At 42.3% G+C, this 19,588-nt stretch overlaps 1 protein-coding gene across 1 annotated transcript in view; it reads left to right on the top strand.

The window, feature by feature from the left end:
* Positions 1–4,813: 4,813 nt before the first annotated feature.
* Positions 4,814–19,588, top strand: part of ST8SIA6 (ST8 alpha-N-acetyl-neuraminide alpha-2,8-sialyltransferase 6) — a gene marked incomplete at its 5' end in the record, with an annotated part of 37,511 nt that continues 22,736 nt past the window's right edge. The window contains 4 exons of the mRNA XM_082310742.1: positions 4,814–4,908; positions 5,190–5,285; positions 13,044–13,142; positions 18,720–18,806. Coding sequence (XP_082166868.1) covers positions 4,814–4,908; positions 5,190–5,285; positions 13,044–13,142; positions 18,720–18,806 — 377 coding nt within the window. The remainder of the gene's footprint in view (positions 4,909–5,189; positions 5,286–13,043; positions 13,143–18,719; positions 18,807–19,588) is intronic.

The following is a 19,588-nucleotide window of genomic DNA, read 5'->3' as shown; positions in this document are numbered from 1 at the left end:
AAAGAACTGTTTAGCTTGATGTAATTACCTCAACCATTGACCACAGCGCCTGATGAGAACCCTTCCATTATGTGACATCCCTGGAGGCATATTCCCCCTTCAGCCACGCAGGCATTTTAAGAACCACTGGGAGCTGTACCATCAGTCTGCATACTGATCTATGACAAGTAAATGTTGCTCAAACAGTTTTAGTCTGTGCTGATTTACTTGCTTTGTTTGTTTGCTTAGGGTTTTAATAATAATATTAGAAGTCTTTGCTCCTGATGTATTTGACATTGTGCCATTGGTCCATTAGGATTTGGTTGAGTGTTGTGCATTGTTTTTAATTTGCATTCACAGTATGCTCTGTAATAACTCACTCTGAATTCTAGCAATGGATGCTGTGAATTTGTATTAACAGCAGCGCCGATCTGTGCAATGTGTAGTAAAAGTCTTTGCAAAAGAATACTTACCGCTTCATGTCCTTTAGCATAGGAGATCAGAGTTTCCAAATAACAACAGAGATTCTTCTTAGCAAATTGTTCCTGGGCTAATTGTAATGGGAAGGATTTCAGCTTGGATGGAAATCACTGACACAAGCCGCTGTTGATGCCAAAAGTTCACATGGTTTCAAAAAGCAATTAGACACAATTACGGAAGAAAAATCCATGAAAGGCGACTAAACACACGGATAGCTCCGGTTCAGAAAGTCCCTGAGCCGTTGATTGCTGGAAGCTGAGAAAGGATCCTATGGACGGATCAGTGCACAGTTCTTCCCTAGGAGCCTGCTACTGGGCACCGCCTGAAGAACAGGCTGTGCTAGTCTGACCCAATATGGCCTTTCTTATGGTGTCATGTTAAGAAGTCACGCTGGCAGCATTTAGGAAGAAGAGAGAACAGAAAAAAAATAAATCTCTCTCCCTTCAGGTTAACAGCTTGCAAGTTTTCAGGGTTTCTGCATTAAAATCCTCCTTTGTGTCTAATTAGAATTCAGATCCTCTTCCCCCCACCAGCTTCCTTAGGAAGAGCGTACACACCGGACTGCACTACAATCATGGGCATTTCAAAGCCCGCGGTGCCCTTAATTGGATGAAGCCTTGCACAGCAGCTGGCACTACAGCACTGATTTTCAGTAGTTACTGGCCTCAAGTTTGCTTATGCTACAAGATGCATTTTTGGCAATGAAAGTTTATCTGCCATGGGGCAGGATCACGATTGCTAAAGAGGAGAAGTTAAACTAGAAGAATCTGGTGAAGCACACACAACACATTACTCTGATACGTAAAAACCATAGCCAGTTTACAACAGTGAAAAATCACTAATTTTGTGCACAAGAGGCAAGCCCTACTATAAGTGTGACATCTTACGAGATGCTCAGCCTCTTGCGGACTTCTCCATGTGCCCCAACTTTTTTCACCTTGGCCTTCTCTGGAGAGTGAGCAGTGCCTTACAGGACAAGTCGTCACTGGCACACCTGATCAACATCTCAAAACTGAGGTACACATAACACCTAATACTTCAGCTGGTTTTATGTAGACCTCAACAGACCATTTGCTGCCTGAATTTGGTTATTAGGTTATTATTTTAATAAAGCCCAATTTGTTACATTATAGGACACAAAATCCTGTCCTGAAAAAACAGTGAAAAACATCAAGGCGAGACTGAAAAAGCATAGCAGCAACAGCCACACAAGGCGATTGTTGGGTTTGGGTTTAACTTTTTTTTTTTTTTTTACTAGGGTACAGGAGTGCATTGGTTTTTGCCATTTTTCTTTTGTGAAGTGGTCTGGACAATTTGATGTCCTGGAATTTGAAAGACAGCACCTCGGTTCTTGCTGTTTATCATTATTTAAACCACGTTGCCCAGAACTGTATATGGAAATAAGCTAAAAAGTTGCGCAACTCAGTGAACCAATGACTTTCTCCCAGTTTGAGACGTGTTTTGTTTTTGTGGGTTTGAGGTTTTTTGCTGAAAGCACTCACATTGGATATTTTTAGTGTAGTCATCAAACAGTAGTCTTGCACCAACACCTCACTCTGGGGACCCTCATGCTTTGCCACAACATGGGACTCCAGTTTCACTGAATATGTTTAGTACCTTTCTCTTCTTCCTAATTGTGCCAGTAATATCCCCTCCTATTTGCAATAACTAATATCCCTGTGACAGCCATTGCTTAGATGAGAAAGCAGCATTAGGAAAGCATTTAATGAACATTAATTGCTTCTTAATATGATTTAGCTGCTGGAAATAAAGCAGCTAAGCTAGCTCCATGTGACCAGCAGCCCTACAGGCACCACCACCAGACTCCTTTTGAGATGCAATCCTGTCGACCTGGGGGGCAGCAGCCGTTCACAGATGATACCCAAGGCTACATTTTACTTTTCCAAATTAGCAGCTAAGTAGGGTTGTAGGAACTCAGCAACAAAGTCATCATGACACCACCTGGCTGATTAGTGATCTCTTCCTTCTGTGCAAGCCAGCAATTATCAGTTCCCACTGACTTCAGAAGCTAATGGGAATCAGAGGCTGGGGGATGCTGCCAAGATGCAGCAGCTTCCAGCTGTGAGGAGGAGAATGGGATGGGACACAGACTCAGTGTACACTCTTCAGTCTTTGTCTTTTCCTGTGTGGCATCTTTGGCACCTGTGCCTTTATCATTTTGACCCTCTACATTATATTACCTGACACCATTGCTTCTGTCATGGCAACATGATGCAAGAGAAACTTGGTCTTTGAATCCAGCATTCCTAAATTTGAATCATGATTTACCATTGATTCTCATCTCACACTTCAGTTAGGTCACTTAACCTCTCTGCTAAGCTGCTCTGTCAGGAAATTAAGGCTGGTAACACCTAGAGATATTGTTACAATCAATCAATAAGCATTTGTAAAGTTGTTGGTAAACACAAGTGCCAAGTCCAATTTAAACAGGTATTGCTTTTAATTTTCCCCATTTTCTTTGCAAGAACTTTAATATGACACAAAGATTAACCTTCTGATCCTGGGGAAAAAAAAAAAGCTCTACTGATATTATAGACTGGTGTTGGCAGTAAACCACTAACTTGAAATACTGTGTCCTCACTGACATCACTAAGTTTCCCATGGATTAGCTGACAGTGATACTTCAGGACTCATGGGAAAACTGTATTGCAGAGGGAAATAACAGTGAGGGAAAAAACCAAGTAGTTTTCTGGACTGTAATTCTTAGTCTTCTTTCATTCAGAGCTGAAATAGAATACCACTAGACTTTCTAAAATGAAAGATTTATTGTTTTACATAGAGTATTTAGTGGATATTATGAAATAGTTGGTAATATCCACTAACATAAGCAGGAGCCTTCAAGTTTTACAGAGGTAACAGAGGGATTGAAATTTCTAATACTTGCTAACCAGTGAACATATACGTACCTTGAAAAGCTTGACTGTTGGCCCCTACATGTTCATACACAATGTTAATCTGCATTTATCGGATAGGCCTGAAGCTGAAGTAAGTTTTTTAGAAATAGCGATGACACACCTTCCTGTTCAAGATTTTCATGATTCATGACACCCTCAAAACAGCAAACTTATTCAGGACTTCATAAGTCCTAACACTATCTTTGTTTCTCTAGTACGACCAAGTACATCAAAGCCAAGAGGACAAGTGAGCTGTGCTCACAGGGGTACAGCGCGCTGAGCCAGCCCAACACCTGCTACTCCTTGGCAACACCAGCCCACAACTGCTGTAGCTCCCTCCCACCAGCACCCACAGCACTGCTCACCCCGGACCTAACAAATGCCCTAAAAATAAAAATAATTAGATATTTCCTGGCATACCCCATCACAGCTGGTGCTGTGCTGCTCCTCTGATGGACAGTAGGCACACTGCTTCTTATCATCGCGTCTAACCACTTACCAGTCACAACATCAAGTCTCTTGTTACTTCATTTATATAGCTGCAGCAGAGCTCTTATTTTGAGGCTTTCCAGCCATTGTTTGAAAGCATAAGCACAGCAGCTCCAAGGCCTAGGGGGATGCTTGCAGATACAGAAAGCAGGAAGGATAGGGAGGAATCTGCAAAAAGAAGGTGTCAGCCAGCTGGCTCAGGACTGAAAGGCTGCTGTAAGGCACAGCATCTCCACTACCCACTGTCTTAATAGAGGGGGCCTAATTAATAGCACCTTGTCACCTTACTAGGTTTCTCATAGCAATGGCTGGCCTTGTGAAAACAACACTAACTACACAATTAGGCAAAAAGACACAAACTTACTACAGAAACACTTTCTTACCAAAACCACTGCAAATACATTTTATAAAACACACACAAAACAAACAACACATTGAGTGTTATTTATAAACAAGAGGAAGAGCTACCGAAGCAGCAGCGAGCGCGCTGCAGCAGCCGCGGGGCAGGGCAGGCTGCCGGGTCCTGCCCTCACGCCGCGGCAGCTCGCAGCGCCCAGCCGTCCCCGCCGCCCCGGGAGCCAGCGGGGAAGCCGAGGCGGCAGCCGGGAGGGGGAAGCCCCCCGCCCCCCGCCGGGCCGCCCCCCGGGAGCCCGCCCGGGCAGCGCCGCGCCGCTCGCCGGAGGGGAAAGTTTGGCGGGAAGCCCGGCCTGCCCCCGCCCGGCCCCTCAGCGGGGCCGCCAGCCGCTGCCGCCGCGGCGGGCAGGGCCCCGAGCAGCGGCCGCGGCGGGAGGGGGGCTGCTAGCGGCGGCGCAGGGCTGCGGCCGCCGGAACGGGCGAGGGGCGGAGCGGAGAGACCCTGTGGCTGCCATGGCCGCCTCCCCCTCCCCGCAGCCTCCCTTAAATACTATGGGGCGGCCGTAGCCGCGGCGGGCGCCGCTGCCGAGCGCACCATGCGGGCTGTCATCGCCTTGGCCGCGGCGCTGGGCAGCCTGCTGCTCGGCGGCTGCCTCCTGCGCCTGGGCGGCCAGCAGCCCCTCCGGGCCAGGTAGGGCGGCTGGGGGGCCTCGCCCGCCGCGGTGGGGCTGCGGGCGGGAGAGCCTGCAGTCGGCTGGGGAGGAAGGAGCGGGACGTGGCGAGCCCCCCGCCGCCCTCCGCCGGGAGGGGGGCGCGGCGCAGCCCCGCGCGGTGGCCCCCCGGCGCGGGCTGGGCTCGGCGCGGGTGTTCGCGGCGTGGGGACGAGCGGTGGGGAGGAGAGCGGCGCCGCTCACGCCTGGTGATGTTTAATCGCTGGTTTTGACAACTTTGTTTTCCCGTCTTGCTTGGCAGGGGCTGGGAGGAGGAGGCGGGGGCAGCTGCTGTCACGCCGAAAGTGGTGCGAGCCCTCAGGTCGCCCCTGCCGTCCCTTCCTCCGAGCGAGAACAGGTACGGGCTGCCCGCCCGCGGGTGCGGGCGGTGCGCGTCCGGGCGGAGGGCTCTGCAGAAGCAGAAATCTGCCTTCACTCCAATCCATTCTTCCTTTTGTTTTGGCAGCTTAATCGGGGAGAGCGTTGGAGACTTATTAGTCTGAGGAAATCAAAATTCACTTTAGCTGCAATAAATTATTTGCTCGTAGGCCCTCTTAATGACGGCTGTCACTCTGCCGTTGGTTTTGAGCCCAATGAAATGTTGCGTATAGCAGTTTTGTTAACATACAATGCAAAAAGTGCTTGCAGAATGGCATGTTCCAGGTATCTTTTATTCTTCTTCCCAGGAAGGTGGAGCTGGAGCTGGGTAATATTGTTATCATTTTTGTAATGTGTATGTAGTTGAAAATACAGATTTCTCCTTCAAAATCCATAGGATGAAGGCCAGACATATGAAGCCTTTTTCATACTGTGTAGCGTCTTACTTTGTGGGAGCCCTTTCGCTTGATCCCGTGTCGTGATCTTTTAGATCAGTGTAGATCTTTGCTTTACAGCCTGTTATTTTATACTGTGAAGTTTAATATGAGAACAGTTGGCGAAATTAGCTGTGAAACAAGTCATGTCTTACATGCAGGCTTCAATATTAATGACTGTGTTTTTGTGCTCTTGAGTCTTCACACGCTGTAGGAAAACTAATAGTGCAGAAGAGGGTGGTGTAATCCACACATGAGATATTACTGTGTAATAAGTAGTTTGCAAATATTTTTGCTATTCTCTTTTAGTTTGTATGTCCTCATTAACATTGCAGTTCCAGTGATTATTGTATATTAATATATATTATGGTCAAAAACATGATAAAAATTAGAAAGAACTTGTGAATTGGGTCTTTAATGGGTACTGCGAAGTCCTGGTTATACTGAAGTCAATGGCGACAATGCAGTTAACCTTACTGAGGCTGCCATTTCACCCAGTCTAGCTGAACTTGAGGCTGAAACAACATACGCTTTCCCTAAGTGAATGCAAGTGACATTAGTTGTAGCAACCATTGCAGTGTAACCTAACAGTAGGTTTCTTACGCGTTTCCGATGAGAGACTCATGTGCTCATTGCCTCAAAATTTAGAACTTTCACAAGCCGTAAGTTTATAACATCTTTAAAAATTAGAGTGAAACAAAAGGAACCAGGAACATTTGCAGAATTCTAACTGCTATCATGTGCTTCTAGCCTGCTTCTCTTTCCTGTGCTCATTTTTTCCCTTTCTGCTTTTTTTTCCTTCTTTTCTACTCCTTACAATTTATTGGTTTTGCAGTGTGTACTCTGTTCTGCGTTGGTTTTTGTAGCTGTCGCTCTGTTCTCCTCTCCACTCTGTTTTGTGCTATATCTGTGGTTCCCCCCTGCCCTGTCTTCTCATATTCTTCATTTTCCCTGCTAGTTTCTGAGCTGCAATCTCCTGCCACTCAGCTCTGTGTGCTAAACCATGGAGTCAAATTGACTAGAAATGCTGGCAGAGAGCACTTCAGAGAACAGAGTCTAGCTACTTCCCATCTGCTGTTAGTACACTCACAACTGGAGCAAAGAAAGTGGAAGAAACACATACCGAAGAGGGCTGAAAATCCATGGCATGTATGGGTCAGGTTTTAATCTCTGTAATAAGGCAAGTGAGCGTGAGATTTTAAATACATGTTTTTTCCTTAATCTGCTTGGAGGATTTTGGCACCAATTTGGAGCTGGTTTTGATAAACCTGAAATTGTATTTCTTAGTGACTAAGTGACTGCAAAAGTGTGACAAGTAGATCATTCATCAAAAAAAGTTTCATTTCACTCTAGCTGCTATAACTGTAGTGTCTTCGGAGGGATGGCTTGCTGGCTGAATTCAAGAGAGGATTTTCTTTCTCACCTGAGTGACTACGCTCAGTAAGTTGGCCTGACGGGAGTTTGTGGTGCATGTTTGGCATATGAGGAAGGAGAGGGAGCTGCTGGACTGACCAGGAGCTGTTACTTAATCCAGAGAGCAGCTGAACTGGGCAGGGAGCCATGCTAGAGGGGTTTGATCCAGGCAGCAGCTGGACTGGGCCTGGCGGAGGGCCATGCTGGAGAGATTTGATCCAGAGAGCATCTGGACTCATTCAGGAGATTCAGACCAGTCCCTCAGTGATGGAGGTGGATGGTCTGGTCAATAGGAATTGGATTCCAGTTTGCAGTGGGGTTTTGCTGCAGTATTCATGAGTATAGCAAAAGGACAGAAGAGTCCCTTGTTGAAATAGATTGTACGGGGGTTAGTGAATTTTTGAGTCAGATGAGGCTATGTCAGTATGTTGATGCATAAAACTAGGAACAATCTGTTGGTCCAGACTTCCCAAAGTATGGTTCTCCTAAAGTACCCTGACGGTTTGAATAGCATTGCTGTGTTGCTGACAGCAATGTCCTTTCCTGCGTAAGAGTAAGAGGATGTGCATGGATGTTAGGTTAGACTCTGATCTCTTCATCAGTTTGACGCATTTTTCTGGAAAGCTAAGATTTTCTCACCGACTTTGGTGGGAGGATCCAGGAAAGGAAAAAGAAATAAAACTTGGGCACTATCCTTCTTGAACTCCAAGTATAAGTTATCTAGACAATCTTCAGAAATGCAAGCTAATCTTTCTTCTTATTGTGATTTCCTTTGCTGCTGGAGGCATATTTGTAACCAGACATCTCCTGAAGAATCTCTAAGGCCCTATTATTCTGTTGCCTCGCAATATTGAAAGCTAATCTGTTCTTTTACTTTGAGTAATTCTTTTAAAAGGATGAAACTGAAGGATGAATGGATGAAAAGCAGGGGATTGGTTCAGACTGTCATAGATATTTAGGCAGCTATTATGCATAGCAATGTTTAATTAGATGGTGACCAGGCACCTAAAGTTCTCTGAAGATCTGTGTCTTAGTAAATAACCTTGAAGATGCGGTTTGTCTCTTACAGGACATTTCTTACCACTTTTTCTTGTTAAGTGTTAGATCATAGAATCATAGAATCGTTAAGGTTGGAAAAGGCCCTTAAGATCATCAAGTCCAACCGTTAACCTAGCACTGCCAAGTCCATCACTAAACCATGTCCTCGAGCACCACATCTACCCATCTTTTAAATACCTCCAGGGATGGAGACTCAACCACTTCCCTGGGCAGCCTGTTCCAGTGCCTGACTACCCTTTCAGTGAAGAAATTTTTCCTAATATCCAACCTAAACCTCCCTTGGTGCAACTTGAGGCTGTTTCCTCTTGTCCTATTACTTGCTACTTGGGAGAAGAGACCGACCCCCACTTCGCTACAACCTCCTTTCAGGTACACAACTGTAGAGAGCGATGAGGTCTCCCCTCAGCCTCCTTTTCTCCAAACTAAACAACCCCAGCTCCCTCAGCCGCTCCTCATAAGACTTATTCTCTAGACCTTTCACCAACTTTGTTGCCCTTCTTTGGACACGCTCTAATACCTTAACGTGCTTCTTGTAGTGAGGGGCCCAAAACTGAACACAATATTTGAGGTGCGGCCTCACCAGTGCCGAGTACAAAGGGACAATCACTTCCCTGGTCCTGCTGGCCATACTATTCCTGATACAAGCCAGGATGCTATTGGCCCTCTTGGCCACCTGGGCACACTGCTGGCTCACATTCAGCTGGCTGTTGACCAACACCCCCAGGTCCTTTTCAGCCAGGCAGCTCTCCAGCCACTCTTCCCCAAGCCTGTAGCGTTGCATGGGGCTGTTGTGACCCAAGTGCAGGACCTGGCACTGACCCTTGTTGAACCTCATACAGTTGGCCTCAGCCCATCGATCCAGCCTGTCCAGATCCCTCTGTACAGCCTTCCTACCCTCCAGCAGATCAACACTCCTGCACATTTAACTCCATTCACCACAACTCTTTGGGCCCAGCCTTCCAGCCATTTTTTTACCCAGCAAAGAGTACACCTGTCCAAGCCATGAGCCACCAGTTTCTCCAGGAGAATGTTGTGGGGAACAGTGTCAAAGGCTTTACTAAAGTCCAGGTGGACAACATCCACAGCCTATCCCTCATCCACTCGAACAATGTGACTGCCTCTATAGTGTGACCTCCAGTTTTTGTCTTGGGTTTATTTCACAGCCTACTGTGCCTGTTAGTAGCGCTTCCTATAAAAAAAAAGGGCCATTGTTAATAAGATTTCTCTAGTAGTCCCCAAATTTATTCATGGAACCAGTATCATTTACACCGCAATACTATGGTTCTCTGGCAAATCCTCATGTCTATGCCTCATACCATCCTCTCAGTTTTTAAGCTGTAACTGCAAGTACAGCTTAAACTTGCTTGAGCCAGCAGTACAACCAAAAGAAGTAGTCTTGCACTTGTCCCACCTTTGGACACGTGGTCCTCCCTCCTTTCCCACCTGTGTTTATGCTGGCATATTTGTTTGTGAAGTCACAGCATTAATTGCAAAATAGAGGGCTCAGTACTGCTAGTGCTCATCAGGGGAAGGTGACAATAATAAGAGGAGCTAGGTAGTCTTTTCTTTGTTATGAGGCCCAGGGTGTGCTATGTTAAGCTTGGGCAGAAATTCTAGTTCCTTTTAATATATATAGCGGGAAAAATATATAGCAGATAAATAATGCCAGCTCCTACAAGGGAAGTGAAAAGAGTTTTCTTAAGCACAATTTATATATACTTTATATACAAGTAATAACAAGGCAGCAGTACCCTGAAGAACTGACCACCACTACTCTGTTACTCTGTGTTGCCAATTTTAAGTCATTCACTTACTATTTCCCTAACTTACTCTCTGTCTTCGCCTGTCCAAGGCAAGGACAGTGTAGAGGCTGTTGGGGTAATTGAACACTGGGAGGAAGTGATTAAGGAGCTACAAGTAAACAAGTTAGTATTAATACAGTGTTCCGTAGTCGTGTTTTCTCCAATTCCTCTCTCGGCAGCAGATCTTTATGCAGGCCTAGGGAATAAACAACTATACTTAATTAACTATGCTACAGAGACCTGTACATTCTGTCTCCTGTCAAAATATTGCATTCTGGCAGGCAGAAGGGGAAGAAGAGACAGACTATTACCACGATTATGAACAGTAGCTTAGTATATTGCACAAATAATTTGCTACAGTTTAGATTAGTCAGGACTGGTGGCCACTTCACTAATTTTACTGCGCTCTCAGTATTTTTTTCCTTCATTCCCAAGTGATGCATGCAGACATATTTTAGGAGCGCATTTCTAACATGTGCCTCATGTATTAGTTCTGTCTAAATGAATAGGTGTTCAGCTGAAAGCTGCTGCCAGGACACATTTATGTTCTGACAGTGTTGAAAGGTTTCTCAGCCTCTTTCTGTTTACTTGGTCCAAGTGAAACTGCTCTGTCATTCTGTCTATCGTGTACTATTGTAACATCATTTTAGTGTAAGTACCTTATTCTTTTCACTTTACCCACCGTGAGACTCTGAATGTTGCTTGTCATGTTATGTGTCATGCGGTTTATGAATTTTATAAATAAAAAGTATCTGATGTTATGTATAACTCTGGTGAATGCACCAGAAGGTCTTCCAAATAATTTCAAAATGCAGCTTGTCTTAAAGACCTGATTTAGCATTCCTTAGATAAGCAAAACCTCCATGGGAACTTGAACAAGGATAGTAGGATCAGTCTCTTTCAGTTACTGTGATTAATGTTACAGGACAAATTCTTAATCCTATGGTTTGATAAAACCATTTTTATAGTCCATTTCACCAGGCATTTAAATTGTGTATTGCCTTACTAATCAAGGTGTTGTGAACCTTAAAAGCATCACTATATTCTTATCATCTGATTCATTTGAAATAGTGTCAAAGAGAGCAGTTAAGAGCATCCTTCCTAGGCAAGTACGGATTATGGGGTTTTAATAGTATTGAAGTAATAGACTATGAGATTCAAATATAAATTAGTCTTTTCAAGGGAGAGATTAAGACAGAAGGTATTCACAATCTGAATAGTGTTGTTCAGTGCCCGTTTGGTAGAAGGATATAAATGTGCAGTTTTGCATGCAGAAGTTATCCTTTTTAGCTGGAGATGCTCAGCTGGAACAGGGTTCAGAGGTCCTGCGCTGCTTCAGGCAGACAAGAGCAGGAAGCCATAGAAAAAGTGCAACAACTAGTTCTGGTGGGCACAGAGTGAATAAAGCCAATGAGTGGGATTTTTCCTTAAGTTCAGCGTGGACTTAACTCTTGCTGAAATCAGGGGTGAAATTCTTGTTGCTTTCAGTGCTGCCAGACGGTCCAGTTCTGAGCTCTTTTGAAAATCTCACCTGACATTCTTTCAGTTGTTTCCAGTTGATTTTGTAGGATGTCTGGAGGATTGGCCTTTCAGCCCTGGGCGTATCTTTATGTTGTGGTATAATTCACAGCACTATATTTTCTTTTTCCATCTGTTTACTGCCCCCTCCCCCCCATCCTTTTTTCATCCATTGTATGTTCATCCATTTTCCCACTCTGATAGCTGTTTGGGGTTGAGTCTGTTTTGTTTTTAAAGGGCTTCCCTTTTCTTTCTCAGCCACTCTGTGATTCTGTGACTTGAAATGGCATCTTTCCCAAGTAAGAGCTTCAAAATCAGCTTGTCAGAAATCTTGTTGATAAGTGGTCTCCGTATTTTAACAGGTAAAGGCAATGGAGTTTTGGTCCTTGTTAGTAAAAGGAATGATGGTTCAGAAGCAGAGCACATTGTGTACAAAGCAGGAAGACCCTTTCTCTTTGTGTTGAGTGCCTCTGTACAGAGATGGCTTGGTTGTTTTGTGTTTCTAAGAACAGCACAGGTTCTGTTCACTGCTGCAGCTCACACCCAGGAGTGAATGACACAGCATCTGTCTTCTGTATTGCTAGTTCTTCTGGTTTGGACAAATAGGTTGCAGTGTCCACGTGCTCCATAAGTAGTGACCCCAAAAGGAATGGAGTGGCAGGGGAGGGGGGAGAGGGGAAGGTGATGAGGAGCAAGCAAAATAAAAATGCTGGAGGAAAAAAACTTCATGATAAATGACAATACACACAGCAGGTTGATGATGAGAGAGGGTGATTGTATGAGATTGAACCTAGATACAGGGTTAACTGAAGTGAATAGAATAAGACCTTGGTATCTCAGTCATTTACTCATTTACAGCTCAATCTTCTACCAGAACTGCCAGAGCAAGAGAACCACACAGGAATTTGGTGAAAATAAGACAACAGGAATTAAAGATCACTATCTATCTGGCACATGCCTTGGTTCCTTTTACAAATATTTATTCTCACTGTGTACATAAAGAATAAACAAGGGAGGAAATATTAAGCTCAAGTCAATAAGTTAAGGGCCAAGTAAAAAGATCCACTTCACCTGTGGTGTTTCCTGTATATATTATGTTGGCTCTGAATATTGCATGTCATCAACAACTTTAGGAAATCACATCTGCTAAATATTTTACTGGTGAATGTTTTAAATATCTTCAAAACATAATGTTCAAGAGGCTTCCCATTTCAATTCTTTTTTTTAAATTACATTTTCTGATTACAGTGTAAAGCAGAAAATATAATTCAGACTATGAAACAGGGTTGCTTTAAAGAATCAAATATTTTATAGTCACGAGCAGAAAACTCCCCTTTTGTACAAGAGCTTCACAATAGAAGTCAATAAGATTTCTTTGGTAATGTTTTCAGCTAAATCAACTGTTATTAATCTTACTGTCATAGCAAAGTAAATGTGACAGCGTTGTCAGAATATGGTCTCTCTTTTAAAGTTTGTTGCTTTTTCTCCCCCCCCCCCCCCCCCCTTAAACAGAACAACTGTCAATAAAAATGGAATTTACCAGTTTGAACAAGCTTCAAAATGTAAGGCAATTCAGGACAACATTTTGTCATCATCTATCAAGAAGAAAAGGTAGGTATTTGCTGTGCTTTCTGCTTTGTTTGTTTTAAATAGAAGGGTAAAAGATTGTCCCTTTTACATAATTCTCGATGATATTAATGTGGAGCTATGCAATAGGAAACTGAAATTGTTCAACCAATGTTTGCCTGCATTTTTTCTTTCATGTGTATTAGACTTATTCAAGGTTGGATTTTTTTTTTTTTTATTTTCACAATATAAGTCAACAAGATTTCTCCCTGCCAGTTAGGAACATTTTATTCCAAGATAGTCACAAAAAGGTAGAACACAATCTGTGAGGTATAATTTCATTCTTGAGTGTCTTTTTCCTGATTGGTGAACAGTCCTGCTATGAGCAACCTCAGATAGTGGATTCTTTTCAGCGTATTCACTAGAGTAAGTATAGAAACGTACTAGTATAAAAACTTGCTAATTAATTGCACTCATTATAATAACTAGTCCACAGGAAACTAATTATTCAATTTTAGATACATTGAAAAAACACCCCAAATTAATTTTGGGTTTCAACTTGCTGTTCTGCCTTTTCCTGACATGGAAAAAAATACTTCATATTAGCCCTGCTCAAATTCCTTGCCATTTGCTAAAGTGAAAATGGGAGAAGCACCCCATTGCTTTTGATGTGTAATATTTTCCCTATATGGATGCACCAATAAATAAAACATTGTAAATAAGAAACGCTTCCCATTAGGACTGAGTTCCAGCTTAAAATTGATTATATGCCTTGGTGTCTTCAAAATTGTAAGGTTGGGTTTTTTTTTTTTCCCCCGCCTCCATTTGTGAAGAGAAGAGAAATGGAATGAGAAACAAAAGCTCTGCTAAAAATAATTACGTGCCTTTCCCCATTCAAAGGACTGGAGAAGTCAATTTTTCCTTAACAGAGAAACAACATGAAATCATGATTTTAAAACTTCTCCTGTCTTTTCTGCCCCCTCCTCCCTTTCTAATTGCGTTTTAGGATCTTTCACCTATTTTTAAGTCACCATATTCCCAGCATTCTGTCTTTACTCTTTTAATTCTTCCTTTTTTTTTTTTTTTTTGTCCTCTATAACCTCTTCTCCCATCGATATTCCACCTCATCAGCAACACTATCATTGGAGTTTTTACTCTTTTGAAAGGTGGTAGACCACTATCTTACTGATGCACTGCTAGTGAGAGCTGAAACAGAGGCTGGCAGAGGTCAAAGAGTTGACTGAAGAATTGAGTGATTAACAACAAGAGAAGGACAACCAGTCACTGTATTGCCTCCAAAATCCAGTTATAGCAATATAAATCCTGTTATTTATCCTGTGTGTTACGAAGTTGTGCAGGCTGCAGGAATGCAGACACACTTTTCATATCTAGAACATTTTGGAGCTGAGATTGTAGGAGAAGCTTTAGGAGTTGTGAGACCTTTATTCTGTGGCTAAAGAGAAAGGAGCTGCACTATTTAACGAGGCAGAAGATGAATTGGGCAGGTAGGAAGAGAAACTGATGCTTGGAACAAAGAAGCAAGGGATTGCTTTGTGCCATGAATATTGCAACTCATTGCCCTTCACTGAGAGGAGCTGCAGGGGTCTTTGTTGCTTTTCCAAGGTGTGACCCACAGGCAAGGTATATAAATGCTTTGTATTGCAGTTCTAGACTTTGAGGGACATTCTGGACACTCTTGCCTCTTGAGTTGGCAGAAAGAGAAGAAAATTACTAGTTTAAAGCTTGTCAAATGATTTGATAGTAAAAAATGCTATGTAAGTGGGAAGTTATTATTATAGCAGGTATGTGCTGGTGGTGATAAAGAGCCTGAAATGCTGAGTTTTGCTGGCAGTTTTCCATTTCTATTCTAGAGCAAGCCCTGTGCACACTCTCCTGAGGGCTTTAAAAACTGATAGTTGTTTTGGTAGTATTAAAGTGTCCAAAGGCAAAAGGGATCCTCCTTTTCTCTTGCATTTCCTGCTGCTGTTTTTCTTTTTATTTGTTTCTCCCTTGAACATAAGCTGCCAAGTAGGAATATCTCATTTTTTCACTCCTGCTGCTCAATTTTCTTTCTAATTAAAATAGCTTTTTTTCAAGGAGGTGTTTAGTTTTAGCAAGTAACCAGTGGGGCTGCATCTGTCTCTCTGTTCTGACATTTTACCTATTGTCTCCCTACTATCTCAACACTTCTGTCCTTGCTGTTGTCCTTTAGATATCTGCCAAAAATTAGAAGATACTTATACTTTGTCAGTGCCTCGACTGTGCATAGTAATTCCACCTTAGCCACTGCAGTTAACATAGAAGGTCACTGCGTACCTGACAAGTACTATAGGCAAAAAAACCCTTCCAGGTGTTACTTGTCAGCAAGGCTCATACAGTATAAGTGAGTTTCCTACAACAGCAAGTTATTATAATGGTTGTGGTGCAGGTGTCAGACAAAAACAGGATGAAACGTGTTTCATTCACTATTTTCAGCACTGTAATTATTGTCTTGTCCATGTATTTTTATAGTTCAATTTACATGAGCTTTTTTATCTTAATAATAAAACCCTTTTAGCATCAGTGAATATGTGCTGTAAGCTCCTGGGTACCAGTGGAAATATATGTATTGTCCCAGCTCTTTAAAATGGAACAGTGGAGAAGAGGAGTGTCTGGGTTACAGCATAGCCATGAGATGATATTCCGATGGGCTTCTGGACTGATTCCATTGGAGGAGTGAGTCCCCAAGGCTCCTTTAAAGCAGGAAATGCTAAAATAGGCTTTCTGAGAGGAAAACAAAGCTTTCTGGGCTGTAAATCCAGCTGCAGCAAATCCCAGAGCTGCACTTTGAATCTTTAAAAAAAATTAATCTATGGGAATATTGTCTGTATTCAAGTAGAGTTCATTTCATGGAAGCCTTATATCGTTGTGAGCAGATGTGGTGGCCGCCTTGCAGAGCTGCCGCAGTCGGGACCTCCTGTCCCCCAGGACATGCTGCTGGGTTGTCTCTGCCACTTGTGGTGCTGTGCCAGCACTGGCAAAGATGAGTTCTGACAGTCCATACTGTCTTTGTAAGTCACACGAGGAGCAAAACGGGGTGCACAGGTAGACCAGAGGTGGTGGTGTGCCTTGTAAGGACTGGTGAGCTTAGACACCTCCAAGCAAGAGTGATTCCACCCAGTAGAGAGCAGTGGAAAGGCAGCAATGTTCTCGCATTGTAATTGGTGTTTTTACCCTAGGTGCAGCTTCTGTTACATGTATAAGAAGGTCCTTACAGTTTCTGACAGTGAGTGCCTGTGTTTCTCATGAGGCCTCAGAACTAGCATTATGGATGATGCTTTGATTTTTCTCCTTACCATATGTTTCCCTGTAACTTGCTAATAACTTGTCAGTCCATGCGATTTCTTTCTAAGCTGATGGTAATTTTTCTTTCCATTTCTGAATCTGATCTTCATCTTATCAATGTCTTTAGGCTAGAATTTGCTTTTTCTATATTTTTTTCTCCTAGATAATGATAGCTTAAGTAACTTTTCATGCTCTGTTATCCTGTTATTTTTTTGAATTTTTCCATAAATTCCAGCATCTGGGAGTTATTTATTGTTTAGCCTTAAGGAATAAAACTAGATGAGCGATTCAACATCAGCATAGGCTATTTCAGTCCTGTGCTTCTATCCCATCCTCCCCGCACATGCATTCCCTGTCCTGCCCTGTGCTGGTACTGACACTTGTCTGACCCCACAGTGAGCCAATTTAGGTAGCAGCTTCGGCAAGAAAGTAGTTCTATTTTCTCTGGCTGCAGTTCCAAAGCTGCTAATACAACGTACCAGCAGGCAGCTGCCAAAATAGGAAGGCCTTGTTCCCAGTTTCTCTGCTCCCATCGCTCCTTGCTTATACTGACTGTGGTGTTTGATGGAATCTTTCCTGATCTGCTTTAACACACTAAAGAAGAAGAAAATGTATATGCATTTTTTTTTCTTTCTGAGTTACTTTTTTGTCGTGGTAGTGAATTAAAGTGGCCTATGAAGGCATTTGACAAGTGCAAAAGCTGGCAAAAACAAAACAGAGGTGGAGTGAAGTAAGTACCGGCAGTGGCACAAGGGAGAGAACAGATTTGGAGTTGGACTGGAAGGAGGAAGAATGTACTGCACCAGGTCAGATCAGCTACAGCTGCAATGGAGCTAGTTTGGCTCTTCTCCCCCTTCTGCCCGTTCATTTCTGCTCTCTTGAGTTGTGCAAGGGCTCAGTAAAATCAGTTTAGTCACAATCATTTAGTGCCTTTAAGAGTTTGCTCAGTCTGGAGGATGAGAATTGTACATGTTGTCACAGGGTCAAGCTTGAGCCAAAGATCAATTCTAATGCAGAACTCATCTAAAAAGTTTCATTTCTTTTTCCATGTGGAAATGGGACATGATTTTACTCAGGGGTAGATAAACAAGTTAGCTTTAGCAGTTGCAGTACTTTTATGAAGCGAACAAATAAAGGCAACTGTTTTTTCAAATGTTTGCCGTAAAGCTGTGGTACTAAAAGCATGTTGAATACAGAAAGAGAAGGAAGCTTTCAGGTTGTTGACCTCTGCTGTTGCAAGCCACCACAGCCTTTTTTATGTTCCTTTTTATAAATTCTCATGCTCCATTAAAAAACAAGTGAGGTTTCTTGCCATCCCAACTCTTGTAAAACTGTTCAAAATACACACTTCTAAGTTCCAGCTTAAATAAACTCACAATCATTTGGTTTGGGGCCAACGCTAAGCCATTTTTGCTAAAATAATACAAGGTAGATCTTTTCTGGAGACATGAGTCCCACAGAATCTGTAGTCACGGCATCCATATCATCTCTTCTTCCCATTCCCCCAGTCCTCCTTGTAAGTCATAGTTTTTAAAAAACCTGTATTAGGATCCAAGCAGAAATAGGAGAAGTATTAACATTGAACTTATAAGGGAAGAAATGTCTCCATTCTTTTCACTTACATGTTCCGCAGTATTTCACATATGGACAAACTTAAATCTCTTGGAAGGGTTTAAAAGGAGCAGAAAGCTCTTTGGTTTCATGTACCAATGTAACGACAGTGCTGGTTGATGTAAAACAACAGATTGTTTTATTTAAGAGATAATTTGAAGGAAAACTTACATCTGTAAATATTGGTCTATGGTCTTAGATGATTGAATTGAGTTTTGGGGACTCTATAAGGTAAATGAAAGACAAGGCATAAGAAGTGTAATGTGTCATCTTGGCTTGCAAAAGCTACATTTCAAAACATTTTTGAAGTTTCAAACACCAAATACAAGAAAGAGATTTTTTGCATTATTTTGGACTTTTGCACTTGAGATGATTTCTAATAACTTTAAGATATTTATGGTCAAATATTTAAGTTTGAAACCAGTGTGCTTTTGAAAGTTTCTGAAAAGAAGAGTTCATTAGGACATCACTATTAAGAAGAAATGTTTAATAGGTCATGCTAATTAAATGAGGATAGTACTGTTACAAATTACAAAAATAAAATAGGTCACCGAGTTCTAAAAGCAATCTATTATATATGCACCATGCGCATTATTATTAATACATGCATCATTTGAATGTTTTAGAGACTGTTTCTAAATATACATACATATATATTCTAGTGTTTGTTGTTGTTGCCTTTTTTAGATATTCAGAAGATTATTATCTTCACATAGTCACAAAACTGCAGAACTGCACCTGGATAAGGAGACCAGAAGAATCTACAAAATTCAGGTAATTTTCATTGTCTCATTTAGAAAAACTGTTTACCCTAGATTCATCTAAAAAGCTATAAATTTAAATCTTCCCTTTTGAAAAGATAATTTTGTATTGCTTTTAGACTGCATTCATAGCTATACAGTTCTATTAATCTTTTGATGCTGGGGCTCTTGCTTATTTGAATTGAACTGTGCAAACTGAGTAGGATAAAAGAGCTACGCGAATGAAGTGATTTTACCTGTCTCCACTATAATGAATAGTTAACTAGCTTAAGTAGAATAGATTAAAATATTCCTGACACAAAACCTACAGTATTAAAAAAAAAATCAGTAATGTGATTTTGTCCATCTGAACCGGCACTCTGGTAAAAGACTGTGTAATGAAGCAGTGTGTTTCTTACCTCGAGACTATTGCTTCTATTACAGAAGTGCCCAAGGCGCTCATTAGTTTTGACGCTGCATGTTATGGCCCCTGAGCATGTAAGCACGTGATTACATCTGTCGTTGTTTGGGATGGCACATAAGTACACGCTCTGTAGGGACAGTGATCCCTGAAAAGCTTCCACTCTCATTTGGAAATGCATCATGCTGGCTTTAGAGAACAGCTTCACTATGCCAACCCTATTTTCTCCAGGGGAAAATATTCTCTTGGATTACATTATTACATGGATCAGAATTAAAGATTCTGTCATGATCATTAAAAATAAATACACTGACCTACCTTCCAACTCTTTGGAGTTAACTAGCATTGAAAACTCAATATCCACATGCTCAGCATGATACCCTTGGAAGAAGTAG

This window comes from Platalea leucorodia (assembly GCF_965183815.1).
Source record: "Platalea leucorodia genome assembly, chromosome: 1".
NCBI classification, from domain to species: domain Eukaryota; kingdom Metazoa; phylum Chordata; class Aves; order Pelecaniformes; family Threskiornithidae; genus Platalea; species Platalea leucorodia.
Note: the sequence above shows the minus strand (reverse complement) of the source record. Positions and strands in the feature narration are given on the sequence as shown.